General features: G+C 39.6%; 1 protein-coding gene across 7 annotated transcripts in view; it reads right to left on the bottom strand.

Annotated features, from left to right (window-relative positions):
- Window positions 1-15,184, bottom strand: part of Dlc1 (DLC1 Rho GTPase activating protein) — a 389,714-nt gene that overhangs the window by 157,303 nt on the left and 217,227 nt on the right. The window contains exon 1 of one of the 7 annotated variants that reach the window (XM_048791802.1): window positions 11,779-13,573. The exons of 5 other annotated variants lie outside the window; for them this stretch is intronic. In XM_048791802.1, coding sequence (XP_048647759.1) covers window positions 11,779-11,917 — 139 coding nt within the window. In that variant the 5' untranslated portion in view covers window positions 11,918-13,573. Of the gene's footprint in view, window positions 1-11,778; window positions 13,574-15,184 lie in introns of those variants that run through there. One more of the 7 variants, XM_015486037.2, reaches the window with a different exon arrangement.

Genomic DNA, 15,184 nt, shown 5'->3' on the forward strand with positions numbered 1-15,184 from the left:
CAGTGGTTGAGTGCTTGCCTCACATGTGGGAGGCACTAGGTTCAATCCTCACTCAGCAACACATTAAAAAAAAAAAACATAAAGATATTGTGTCCATCCATAACTAAAAAAAATGTTTTTTTAAAAAAGAATTTAATACTATGCACAAACTGTTGTTCATGAGTTAGAATAAATTACTGAAGGGCCATTTTGTAAACTTACGATATTCTAAGTGTGAAATTTCCAGTGTTCTGGCACAAAAACTCAAAGTGGATCAAAGACCTAGGAATTAGACCAGAGATCTTGTGCCTAACAGAAGAAAAAGCAGGCCCAATTTTCATTGTGTCAGCTTAGGATCTGACTTCCTTAACAAGACTCCTAAAGCACAAGAAATCAAATCAAGAATCAATAAATGGGATGGATTCAAACTAAAAAGCTTCTTCTCAGCAAAAGAAACAATCAATAACGTGAAGAGAAAGCCTATAGAATGGGAGAAAATCTTTACCACACGTACATCAGATAGAGCACTAATCTCCAGGATATATAAAGAAGTCAAAAAACTTAACACCAAAAAAACACAAAAAAACAAAAAACCAAATAACCCAATCAATAAACAGGCTAAGGAATTGAACACACACTTTACAAAAGATATACAATCAATCAACAAATGAAATATAAAAAAGTGTTCAACTCTATGAATTACAGAAATGCAAATCAAAACTACTCTTGAGATTTCATCTCATTTCAGTCAGAATGGCTATTATCAAGAATACAAGCAACAGTAAGTATTGGCAAGGATGTGAGGGAAAAGGTACACTCATACATTGCTGGTGAAACTGCAAATTAGTGCAATCACTCTGGAAAGCAGTATGGAGATTCCTCAGAAAACTTGGAATAGAACCATCATTTGACCTAGCTATCCTACTCCTTGGTCCAAACCCAAATGACTTAAAATCAGCACATTACAGTGATGCAGCCACATCAATGTTTATAGCAGCTTAATTCACAATTGTTAAGCTGTGGAATCAACCTAGATGCCCTTCAACAGATGAATGGATAAAGAAACTGTGGTATATGTACACAATGGACTCAGCCTTAAAGGAGAATGAAATTATGGCATTTGCAGGTAAATGGAAGGAGTTGGAGAATATGATATGCTAAGCGAAGTAAGCCAATCCCAAAATACCAAAGGCTAAATGTTTTCTCTGGTAAGTGGATGCTAATCCATAATGGGGGGGTGGGTAAGGGAAGAATGGAAGAACTTTGGATTGGGCAGAGGGGAGTGAGGGGAAGGGAGAGAGTATGGGGGTGGGAAAGATGGTGGAATGAGATGGACATTATTACCCCATATACACGTATAAGATTGCATGAATGGTGTGATTCTACATCATGTACAACCAGAGAAATGAAAAGGTATGCTCCAAAAAAAATTTCCAGTGTTATTCTCATAATATGTATGATTTGCATGCACTGATATGCGGGTCATCTACATGCAAAAGACTGGGTAAGGCACGTACTCTGGGGTTACCTTCTTATCCATCCACATTCCCCAGCCTGATGCTCATGACAGTGGGTATGCTTTGTGTAGTGTTTTGTTGGATGTGGTCTGTAGTATCAGCATAAGAAAAGGGCCTCAGTTTTTCCCTTTGACTCAGTGGCACAATACAGTGGGGAGTTCTGGCTCTTAAATAAGTTCTCTGCATAGTTCTGACATCATGAATAACTCTTAGAATATTAAAACCAATCCACATGAAATAAAAGTTTAGAAGGCCTGATGATGACACCAGACCATATGGTAACGAATGTCTATGTGGTTGGGGGTTGGCCTCCTCCTCCCCTTGTGCACCCCTACAGATTTGTCATCTCATTTGTCCAGCCAGGAGCTACACATGAGTCAACATGCACATGCTAATTTCATTTGGCTGGAATTCACTAAATGAAATTCTAGCTTCTTGTAATAGCACAAAGGAAAGATGTTTCTATTGCAGTCTGAAATTACATGCTCACACTTGTTTTCATCGGTAAAATATGATAGCCCCATGATCGTCTTATCAGAGCTGAAAAACAATACATTTGATGGTAGACTTTTAGACCTGAGGGAGGCTTCTTTTTAGAAAGAGTTTTATTTGAAAACAGCATTTTATAAAGGTAGATCAGGAATGTTCTCACTCATCTAGTTGAGTTTTTTTTTTTTTTTTCACCAGATGTTTATGTTGGTGAGAAACCAATAACACTGTCTAGACCTCTAGGATATAGTAATCAAGCATGAATGGAAAACATGCAAAGGTCACACTTCAATCTGGACCTACAACATCCTGCTATTCAAGACCAGATTAAAGATGATGGATCATGATAAACGCAACCACACTGACTGCTGAGTCAGTAATTTGAGAGTTGTCTACAGAAAGCTAAATATGTCACCAAAAATCCACAAGATAAAACAAAGTCTAGACACCATAAAATGTGCTGTTTCCCCCCACTGCAAGTTGTCAACAACCAGAGGCTGTGTCGTGACTTTTATACCAGCATCCTATAAATCAGGAACTTTGAATCTTTAATGAAGAGAAATTCCTTGGAGTCATGTGATTCCTGAGAGGAGTGTGGTGTGTGTGTGTGTGTATACAATTATCTAGATGTGCTCAGGTTTATAATAAATTCCCTAAGGAGACAGGAGAGAGAAAGAAAGTGAATTATATTATGGCATCAATTATGGTATCTGGATGTTCAGAGGTCACTAACCAATACTTCATCCATCATTGATATGCCATGTTTTTCACTATATCTTAGTGATTTTCATTACCCCAAAGTCACTAATTTGTTTTTATAAGAGTGTTTCACTTCTTGATTGAACTGATTTATTAATTGGTGATCAGGATCAAAACTGACACCCCTCTGTCACAGAACTGAGTTCAACACTATGGTATTTTTGCTAATAGGGAGGCAAGGCCAGTCCTTGGCAAATCATGAGAAGGTCCTTCAATCTCTTCACTTTCTGCTACCACTCTGAAGTCCATACGGGACTTTCAATCTAGACACGTCTCAGGTATGTCCACGCTGGGGGCAAGGTGTGGGTGTTTGATGTTCTCAGAAAAGGCATGCTTTACCTTTTCCCATGTCATATTGGAAAAAAAATCATAGTGGGGTACCTTATATATTCTTTTTCTTTTCTTTTTTCTCCAGTGGAAGGAGCAATCGGACTCATAAATGAAGCTACTAGTGTAGGAACTTCTTCAAAGGTTGAGGACCATCCAAATAATTTGGCTAGCTGAACATACCAATGCTACTATGAAAGAATATATATAAAATTTACTTTAAAACATGAGTACCGCCCTCCTGGGTTCTCCCCATACCCCTTAACACACATCACATCACTATAGCGTCAGATCCTACAGTGGCATAGAAGCATCTCTTCACAGTGAGTCGAACGTTTTCATTTCCCTGGGCAATAGTGAAAAGGTGATAACTGTGATGTTAAAAGTTTAAAGTTGGTGTGTCAAGGAAGTTTTCACTTTTAAATCAAATGCTCCTAAGGGCACAGAATTAGCATGCCCCTGACATAATACAGAAAACAGGAATGGTGAAGTATACCATGGATATCCTTTGGTTTTAATGTGCTTAGACAGTGGAACCTTCAATCAGCAAAGAGGAGATGGAAGACTAGGGAGGAGGGGAGCACAGACAGGGAGGGCAGGAGACAAGAAGGGAGAAAAGGTGGGAGAGAGAAGGGAGGGAGGAATAGATATTGATCAGCTCAGTAAGTACCTCATGCGACCTGTCAAATCATGCTTTAGAGACTTGATTTCTAAAAAAGCCTTTTTTTTTTTTTTTTTCTGGCTAAATAGCATCACAGCTACTAGAGTCCAGAGACAATTTTAAGTTTGTATCTTTCCCATCACCCATCACAGGGCTTTCACATAGTTAGTGAACAATCAACATTAGCTAGTTTGGAGATGACAAGAGGTTATGTCCATTCAGTATAAAAACCCGCTTCGGTACCCTTTGCTGCAGGGAGTGTTATGTCTGCTTTCTTGACTGCACAATGTATGAACAATATCCCATACTTTGTCCCTGGGCTCCTTATTTGAAGACAAAAATGCTTAACCTTAAAACTTCACTGTTTTCTTTCCATCCTTTGCCTAGTAATACTAAGCAACCGCCATAAGCAAGCTTTGGAACAAGCAAGTGAAATTGCCTCTAAGAAAAAAAGTGAGACCATAACATTTGCAGATATTGTTAATATTCAAAATGTGCCTTAATTAAAATGGGAAAGTTGGTCAAAGCAGTGTCAACATAAATTTGTATCTTCTTTGACAGTTTTCTCATTCATTTCATAAACCTCCGGCATTGAACACATAACCAATTTTCAAACTACTGAAACCAAACCAGGATGACATTGATTAGAAATAGGTTAGAATTTTTTGAGGTGATATTACCTATGGAGTTGTTGAATTGTTTCACTATGACTGTATATGTAATATTTACATTTTATCAAGTATTTTTCTACTTAGTACAACCTAACCTTGATGATAATAAACAATGAATAAAATGATTATGCTATATTCTTAATACAATACACTTAAAACTTTTTATTTACTTTTTAAAAAATGCAAAATAGAAAGACCTTCATTCAATTAATATCAGGAAAAATAAAAGAATCCTGATTTTAATTTGATTCTGTAAGAAATTCTATGGGGGAGACATGAAAATTGTGCTCTATTTGTGTAATATGAATTGAACTGCATTCTGTTGTCATATATAACAAATTAGAATATACAAAATTAAAAAAAAGACTTAGGACGATCTGTTTCACCTCTATAATCTTTATTTGTGAAAACCTTGAGAACAATCTCATATGTAAATTGAAATGTTTAAAATGCAACTTCTATTTTAGTTCATTCTGACTTCTGGATCAGATAGGAGCACCCTATTTTAGGTGGTGACATATTTTAGACTTTAGTATACTTACACTTTAAAAGCAGGTCAGCATCTATGGTTTAAGAGAGGATAAAAGATATGATTGCATAGCACTTTGTGAGATTAGTTAATTTCATAGGACAAATCTTTTGCACATATTTTTAAAAGCCATATATACACCTTTCTAATACTGCCCCTTACAAGTGCGTCTTCTGCTGCCCCTGAGAACCACTGGTTAAGGTTTCCTATTGCTGATGAGTTTCAGACACTTCTCAGCATCCAAGAGACACACTGTGATTCTTCCTTAATAAAAAAGAGTTTACCTGGCCCAGGCTGGTGCTCCTTGAGTTCAAAGGTAGAATTCAGGCATCACATTTATGGGAGGTAGGCAAGGACTGTGTTTTGTTTGTCATTCAGGACTCAGTACAGTGTTCAGCATATAATAGATGCTCAATAAATATTTGTGACATTAATAAATGATGATTGACAGGTTTGGATACATTCAAGCTTTGTCCATGAATACTAATCAATAGATTTTAAAGGTATTCCTGAAAAATGCCCTAATTTAAGTGGTTCCAAAGTAGTATTTATTTCTTAGGATTATTTAAAAGAAAATGAATGAGGAAATGCATTTAGAGGTCTTAGTACAGGCTCTGGTCCTCAGTAGGCACTCCTAAAGAACATATTCTAATGAAGGTGCTACCTACTGGTAAATGCCATCTTTTTTTTTTTTAATTAATTATTTTTTTTTAGTTGTTGTTGGACACAATACCTTTACTTATTTATTTCTATGTGGTGCTGAGGATTGAACTCAGGGCCTCGCACGTGCTAGGCGAGCGCTCTGCCGCTGATAAATCTTTAATTTATACTCTAAAAAGCACTAGTCTTTGACTCAGAGAAGTGCAACAACAGTACTACCATCATGAGTCCAATTATCACAGAGGATGAATAACTTGGATCTTTTCCACGGTCAAGTTTTCATCAATTGTTCCAGGCAAGTGCTTAAAAAATATCAGTGGTTGTCTGCGAGCCACAGAGGAAGAACACAGAAGAATCAATCCACATTTATTATCGCTGCCGACAAACAGCTTCAGCATATGCCATCTGGATGGCACAGCGTCTCCCTTCACAGAGTGACAAATTATTTTAAAAGTAAGTAACTCTAATCAGAAATTGCAAAAACCATTCACATTTAACTTTAGTCTATGTCTAAATAATTCCCCTGGAATAGGGAACTACTAGAGGCATTTGTTTTTTTTAAATATAGTCTTTGCTATATGATGGACCTTTATCTCCTTAGGCAGATCTGTGACAAATCAATAAATAAGCCCTTTCTACCAAGCTTTTGACTTTGGACACACCCAGTTGTTGTAATTACAAAGACCTCCGGGCAAAAGACCATTTGTACATATTACTTTAAATAAAGTCACAGAAGTTTTGCTCCAGAAAGGGAGGTGTGCAAAATATCCCTTTCAAGTGGCAGCCTTGACACTGAGCATGCTTTTTCCCATACCAGAGCTGAGCCACGTGCTTGGAACCCCAAGCCTGCTGGTGCGACTGCTCTTTTCCATGTTTGGCTCCATCCATATAGCAATTTTCAAAGCAAGTTCCAACCTGCTTGGGAAGACATTCAGAGATCGAATATCTAGCATGACAAACTCATCTGCAAGGACTGATTCCTTCATCAATGTGCAGAAACAGTTATTCTGGCCATTTCCTTTGGGAATTCCCAGGGTCTGCACAAAAATATACCTTCCTTTTCATCCTTCATGGTTTTTCTCCAGAAGTAAAGAAATACATTTACTACTGAAATTTTACCTTCTGTTTCTTTTTGTACTGGTTGAGCTGCTCTCGCCAAAAGCCCTAGGCAAATCTTAGCGGTGGCATGCTAATAAGGTGAAGCTCCTCAGGAAGCAGGGCATAAAGAAATGCAAAGTAGGGTTATAACCACCAAAACTAAAGGAGGGCTAATTACATGCTAAGGGCTCTCCTAAGCATTTTGCATTGCACCTCATTCCATTCTTAAAAGCATTTTAAGGCAGAGATACATTATCATCCTCCTTATATTGGTGAGAAACAGACTGACTTGCCCAAAGTTAGCCAGCGCCTGAGCCACCTTTCAAACCCAAGCAGTCCAATGTCACAGTCAGCAATCTCGGCCACCATACTGCATTTTTCCTCTTGTCAAAGCTGGTCTGAACCTCAACTTGGTCCTCTCTTTACTGAAACAGTAAAATGTAATTCAACAGATACATGCTCACATCACAGCGGCCGTGAAGCATCCCTAATGGTTGTCTCTCTTTAAGATCTAGATTTGGGCTGTCTTTGTTTACTGGCGGAGCCTGCATATTTTGAGGCATACCTCACTCATGGTTAAAAGGCATTCCATATGCCCTTACTTGCTTTTCACTGTGAACCAAATGAGCAGAAAACAGTTCACAAGAGTCAATGTTTGTGGTTGCCCTTCACTGGAAATGGGCCAAAATTCTTGATGCCCCACAGAATTGGGAACTAATGCACTGCAAAGCATGTCAAACACTCGTTTTTCTAGTGAATTAGAGACCTGATCAGCTGAACTGTAAAAATCTATTTCCCAAAATACAGGAGATATTGAACATCCAGCAAAATATCCCAGGGAAATCCAATCTAATATAGACACTTGAAGAATTTATGTCCATTGAATCTCCCCTGGATCCAGATTTGTCTCAATTTTCTTGCCCTCTTCATAGGCATTTCCGATTTTCTTCCTTACATATTTAGCTAAGGCTGTAGTGTCAACCACATGTCTCAAGGTTGAGGCACTTGAGAATTTTCCCTTTCTATGCCATATCTTCCTAGTAGAGAGAATGGATATTTCCCCACCAGAGGGAAAGAAATAAATATCCATTAAGGAATTCCAGCTAGCTATGTCTAAGAGAAGTTTTGCCTAGACATCTTTGAAAGTTGCAGAGCTTTTTAAATCTATGGCTTATGGATAGATTCAGGGAGGAGTCCATGATCTTGGATGAAGAAAAGCTACATTTCCATTTTCCTAAACTCTAACTGAAATTTAGAATTTCCTCCAATTATAAACATTGGCAAACTGCCCTGCCCCTATAAGGGTATTAGCTGTCCCTGTGACTCTATCATCAATAGAAGCCAAGCTTTTCCATATCACATTGCAGCTGTTGCAGATATCATAAAATATCATTTACAGTCATTTGTATTCTGCAGTTACGGTCATTATCAAACCCATATGACAACCCTTACAGGGATGCCACATGATTGGCAATTTTTCTAATCACCTTTGTCCATGTGTCCTCACTGACCAAATACTGAACAACTCCATATATGTGGTCATTCAACCACCACACAGGGAAATTGCAGGTTCTACACTGGTGACCTAGATATGGGCACTGCTTCCCAGTATTCCCTATATATAACAACTGGTGACAAGAAGATGAATTTTAAAAAAAATAACTGTGTAATGCAGAGGTTAATGGTCCTTCATCTAGCTAAGCAATCTTCACATTGAAACTTGAAAAAAATATTTTTTAGTTTAGACTTAATTTCCTATATTTTAAGTACATTGTCCTATTTTATAACTCATTCATGTTTTATTACCATATCACTATTTTTGTCTGACTATGTTGACAACTATATTTCACTATAATTGGTCCCCCCCCACAGTTTTTTTGAATTTTATCTACACATCTAAAAACATTACTCTGAGAAGTGATCCAGAAGCATCGCCAGAATGCTAAAGAGATCCATTGGTGTGTGAGCGCGCGCACACACACACAAAGCTAGGAAGTCCCCTATGAAGGCATTAAGAGACTGCTTTGTTTTCAGGAATGAAATGCACCCTGATGTCAAGATGTCTACGTATCACTCGAGAAGCAGACAAAGAAGGTGAGCTCTGCTCAGGCTGATGCGAACCCAGAAGAGATGTAAGAACGACACAGGATTCATCCAGAGAAAGGCTGTCTGCTACTTCAGTAAACCACAGTTATCTTCCAACTTCCAATTCATGGAAAACTCCATGCCATCCTTTGCTTTTAGGAGAGATGACAGTGTACTTGTGGGGCTGGGGATAATGGTTGTAGAGAAGACAAGTGCAAGAGAAACTCCTGAGGGTTGCAACTAGGAAGAAACAAGGGATTAAACATAAAGGGGATGCAAGAAAGACAATCTCTTCTGTTATTTCTCACAATCTGAAGGGTTTTTTTTTTTTTTCCCCAGTGACAATTCAGTATTTTGTTTATATAAGGCTGCAGATCCTTAAAAACAACAGACAGGATCTTTGTTTTTATACATAAAGGAGTTTAAGACAGGGAGAGGTAAATGATGGTCTTTGTACCTGACTTCATTTGGATATGGAGAACTAGGAACTGTTAATTATATATATGGGGGCCAGGAGATTCAGAGAGACAAGAGACAGAGACAAAGAGACAGGCAGAGACAAAAATACAGAGAAAACCTAGCAAAGAAACTTGAAACTTGGTCTCATAACCAAACCTCTTGGTCAGGTGGAAGAAACTAAAATCTCCAATTAGTTTTTCAGAAACATGTTGAAGGTCATGAAAGGTCAGGAAAGCAACAATCATCATGGAACTAACATTCCAGGTGCTATTGACAGAAGCATTTTCCTCCAGAGGCTTCCAAACACGTTTTACCTGTCACCTCATTAATTTCAAAGAGAAGAGGGAAGTTTGGACTTTCTACTGCCCTCCCTTCTGCAAGCAAAGGCACCGTGGGATGATATAAAGATTTTCTCTGCTGTTTAGAAAAGAGACTTTTTGTGGATAATTAACAGCTGTTATTTAGCGCTCGGTCAGTGGGAGGGCGGCGAGCAGAGAAGTTGGAGGGAAAGAGATGGGAGTAAGTGCTCTTGAGGTTTGGATGTGCACCAGATCAATCTCCATTTGACAAACACTGGCAGAGCTTCAGCCTTGAGCCAAGGACTAGGGAGGACACAAACAGTGTCCAGGTCTCCAGTAATCAGTCCATGGTTGTAGAGGAAGTCCTTTCTTTTCAAGTATAGGCTTGAATTCTCCACTATGTGAAAGCCTTTAAGAGGTTGACAGTCCTCGAGAACATGAGCAACATAAAAGAATTTCTTCCCTCAGTAGAACTGAAGCAGCAAAAATACAGGTGGAGCTTTGGAAGTGTTTTCTCATTACACATCCAAAGTAATGATTGCTCTCAAAGTGTTTTTCTCTAATGAGTTTATATTCACTGCTACATTTTTACTTCAAATATATAATTAATTTATAACAAATGAGAATAGTTCAGAACTTTCAACCTTATTCTCACAGATCATCAGTTGTCAAAAGCAATTCATTGCATTAAAAATCTAAGAGGAAGTCCTGGAAGCAGTCATGTTTAATTAGTCTTACTCTTAAAACACCAAATCATAATAAGATATTTTTGCTTTTTTGTTTGTTTGTTTTTGTGGTGCTGGGGTTCAAACCCGGGGTCTCATGCATGTCAGGCATGAACTGTACCACTGAGTTAGAGCCCCAGTCCTTGTGTTATCTTTTGTACAATCTTTTCATTTGTGACAATGGAGTTATCAAATAAGACAACCATGAAGGAATCACTCTTTCTTTCTGAGGCCAACCAACTATAGTTGGGCATTTTATACTTCCATAGCTTATCTCTTAAACTTCATCTGGTTAATTGCAAATTGTTATTAGATAGAAAAAATTGGATTGCTTTAAGATACCACATTTAATTCTAAAGCAATAATAAAATTGTTAAACTTAAAATATTTTGCTCTATACCTTCAAAACAAACTTACAGCCTATGATGGCATGCAGCTAGCACATTATCTTCATAATCTGCTTTATCACCATCACAATCTTAAATTTCCCCTCTTCAAGTCGTGTCAGGACTTGAAAGTCAATGACCATCAAGAATATAGCCCAGAAAGCTGTATTGACCTGTGGAGGCCACTTGTAATATTTTTAACAATTCAGAACTCCATTCAGTACATGAAAAACAAGTGGATTAACCAAAAAGGTTAAGAAAACATGGTCTTTGACCCACCCATGTAGATGGCATAGGAACTCAGCTTAGCAAACAGAACTGCTGGAACGAATGCCTTTCTTGGATTTGGGTTTTTTTCACATCACAAAGTGAGATGCTACTTTATATTAGTTAATGAATCCTCTTCCTACCCAGAATCAGGCAGAAGTTCCTGTCTCCTTACTGTATTTCTTCAATCACAGTCTGCATTTGGTGGCTGTCACATGAGCCCTAGAATATTTGAATTGCACCACTGTCTGTATGTTTTATTATATTTCAAATGCCTGCCTCTGGCATACCTGATACCCTCTGGAACCTGATACAGCTGCAGGCTGCCAGAGGAAATACCAGAAGCCTTTCACTGGGTAGCTCCTTACTCCACTGACCCACAGCCCTGCTAGGGCCCTCTCCTGCTCCCAGGCCACCTTAGGCTGACCAGCTCCAAGGAGGACTCTTTACTGTGCTACAGAGCTTGGGGCTTTTGCCTGCAACTGTTCATCACCACCAATTTCCTGATAGTCCAAAGGACCTTGCTTTCTTTTCAAGGTGAAAAAACAAAAACAGAAAACCCTCCATCTCTCATAAAAACCTTATCCAGAAATAATCAGACCAACAACTAGAAAGGCATTACAGAAAAACAAGTAAATAAACCCAATCCCCACCCCACCCCACCCCCCGGAGACTCCAGAAACGTTAAATAGCAGAGAACGGGAGACCGGAAAAAAAAAAAAAAAAAAAAAAAAAAACATTGCATCACCTAACCCACCGGCAAGATCACGACTTGTCCGAGTTAATATCTGAATCAGCGCATTAAACGCGGTCGTTTCCCCCCAGTATTTCTCATCCTCGCCCCCTCCCCCCTTTCGCGCCCCTCACCTGCCAGGCGTCTGTCTCTGGTGTTTTTCCAAATAACATCTAGGGCTCTGGCCGTGGAGTCCCTGATGTGATCGCTAAAAGACCTCCGCAGAGGGGCTCGCAGGGGCCGAGCCATCACGTGGGCCTCGGGGTCCCCCATCCACCCGCAGTGACTTCAGCGCAGAGCGGGCGCCGCAACCATTCTGCTCTCTCCTCTTGGAGACGTCCTCCGCTGGCCGCGGGCTGTCGCTCTGCCTGGGCGTGGGTCCCTGGGGAGCGGAGAAGGATCCCGCGCCTTCAGGATGCCGGCATTGCGGCTCGCACTGCGGCCCCGGGAAGCGCCAACTGCAGGCGGCCTCCTGGACAGTCGCCAAGCTCTCGCCGTGGCCACATCTGGAAAGGCTTAGGAACCAGCCCGCGCCGCACTCGCCCAGCTCTCGGGCTGCAGCCCTGGCTATCTAGATGCTTCTAGCTTCCTGTGTAATCCAATAAGTTGACTTGGTACACGCTGGGCTCTTGGTCTATTAAATATTTGTCTCTCCTTCCAGAGCAATCCAGGTAACCTTGCGGTTTGGAAGGAAAGGCGGTTCGGGAGGCAAGGGAGTGAGGGAGGGGGAGGAGGGCCAGTAGGTAGTGCTGTCTTCAGCTGTGAAAGCTAATTCTTATCAGCATTAACATTTTATCTTACTAGCTCTTGGGTTAGGTCAGGCTGTTCTTGAGATACCCGAGTTGAACCTTTAGTTATGGTCACCGGAAGGGAGACAGGGCTGTGCTAAGCCTCCCCAGATCTGTTTGGATTGTAAGAAACGTACACTTGAGTTTTAAATAAAATATTAATCAGCTTCTCATATCTTCACATTTTCCCATTATACTTTACACTCTGTGGTTTAAGTAAATAATTTTAGGTTTTGCCCCTAAATAAGGTTCAAATGTCCCAGGGCTTAGGGAATCTTTACGTTTCAAGTAAGCGAATTTCATCATTTATAATTGTACAACAAAAATGCACCCCAAAGTGATTTGGGGGGAAAAAAAGTACTTTTGGTACATTTTTGGAAGTCAAAATATGGGCCAACTGCTTCTTTTACAGGACACATTCTTGTGTTTCTAAAATGCCAAACAAATCTCATTTTATGCCAATGAATTTGGCAGATTTTCCCTTTAATGCATTATTAATCCTTTCTTTTCTTATGTACCCCAAGTCCCAAGGTTTGGCAGGGAAGGTTTGGCAGGGAAGCATAATATTGGCATAAGATAGTATCAAAGGACTTGTTCATAGCCTTTGCAAGATGAGATAAAGCAGTTTGTAAGAGGCAAGGTACCAAGCAAATGATGATTATTACTCTATTTTTCTACATGATCACACTTATCTCCTGAGCATTTTAATTTCTACAACATGATCTTCTTTCCTATATCTTTGATAACTTAATTACACAAAAAATAATTATGATAATAGTAAAATTGTGCTCATGAGTAATCACTGCTTATTAATAACCCCTATTTGCCTATTTGGGGTTACTATAATGAAATAACTTAGTCTGGGTACTTGTTAGATAAAGAAGTTTATTTAGCATAGTTTTGGAGGCTGAGAGTTCAAGATCAGGTGACTCCATTGTTTGGGCCTCTGGTTGAGGGCCTAATAGCAGATGGCATCATGGCAGGAGCATTTGAAGAAAGAAGAGATCTCATTGTTCAAGAGGAAGCTGGAGTGATTCAGGAGTCAAGTTGACCCTTATAACTCACTCTTGAGAGAAGTAACTCAGAATCCTAGGAGAACTACCTGAATCCCTTCCAAAGGCAGCACCTTTAGGGATCTAAGGATCTCCCACAAGGTCCCACCTCTGAAAGGTCTCATCCCCACACTAAAAATCAACCCTCCAAACACATGAACCCTTGAGGAACAAACTCAAACTGTATACACACCATAGTCTTTCCCCAGTTAACAATGTGCTTTTTGATAGATACCTACTTCTTTCCCTTATCACTGGGTTGGGCATAAATTATGTTATGGTTTAGATATTGGGTGTCCCCCAAAAAACTCATGCGTGAGACAATGGAAGAGGGTTTAGAGGTGAAATGATTGGGTTATGAGAGTCTTAATCAATGCATTATTCCTCTGATAGGGATTACCTTGGTGGTAACTGCAGGCAGGTAGGGTTCAGTTGGAGGAGGAGCCTTTGTGGCACCTGGGGGCGTGCCTTTGTGGTATTTTGTCCTTGTTGAGAGGCTCACTGTCTCTCTGCTTCCTGGTGCAAAGTTCCCAGCTGCTTTCCTCCATCACACACTTGCTTCCTGTTGTTCTGCCTCAGCTCAGAGCCCAGGAATGAAGTCTACTGTCTATGGACCAAGACCTCTGAAACTGTGAGCCACCTCCCCAAATAAACTTTTCCTCTAAAATTGTTCTTGTCAGTTTTTTTTTTTGGGGGTGGGGATGGGGGGCTCACAGCAATGAAAAAGCTGATTAAAACAGATTGGGAGGCAACAAGTATTAACTACTGAATTTTATAGAGCTCTGTGCCTTCAAGAGGTAATTCTAAGTGAGAATTCTCCATTAAAATATTTTACAAAAATTGGGGCTGGGGTTGGAGCTCAGTGGTAGAGCACTTGCCTCACATGAATGAAGCCCTGGGTTCAATCCTCAGCACCATATCCAAATAAATAAATAAATAAAAAGATATTGTGTCCATCTACAACTAAAAAAATATTTTACAAAAATTGTGCAGGGGATTGTTAGCAAGTTTACCTAGCATGTGCGAGGCCTTGGGTTCCAACCCTAGTACTGAAAAATATATATATATATATATATATATTACAAAAATGGATTGCCTAATTCCTGGTTCTCTTTTAAAATAGATACTCAAAGTCTGTGTGTGTGCGTGTGTCTCCTTTAAAGAGGTCTGAACACCGTGAAGCATGTTGACTCATATGTCAATCAGGTTGAACAGGACAGGTTTGTCTGGACCCCTTTTGCAGAGGAACAGAATGAAGTACCCATGGCATGAGAAATGTCCTGTACCACATGCTGTTCTGTGCACGAGGAACTTGAGGATGAATAAGACATAAACTCTATCTTCAAAGATGTGACATCACATTGACTACAAATAAATTTAAAATTATGTGGTCAGTTTCACAATAGAATCATGTTCAAAGTATTATGGGAGCACAGAGAAAAACATAGCCTGGACTCCTAACTCCTCCTGGGCACTGACCTCACCTGAATTTCCAATCATCTAGATCTATGACAAAGTCAAGGGCATACAATCATTCCCAGCATGAATTGTTGAGTCATGCAGGGTGACTGTGATGGTAGGAAGCTTCTCTATATCTAAACACAGAAAGGAAGAGAGAGCAAAAAAAGAAGCATTTACTAAGTATACGTGATGGGTACCACAAACCCTTCTAGAGTTGTGTAAAGACTCCTGGTTCATCA

The sequence above is a fragment of the Marmota marmota genome, unplaced genomic scaffold (assembly GCF_001458135.2).
Source record: "Marmota marmota marmota unplaced genomic scaffold, marMar, whole genome shotgun sequence".
Classification (NCBI taxonomy): domain Eukaryota; kingdom Metazoa; phylum Chordata; class Mammalia; order Rodentia; family Sciuridae; genus Marmota; species Marmota marmota.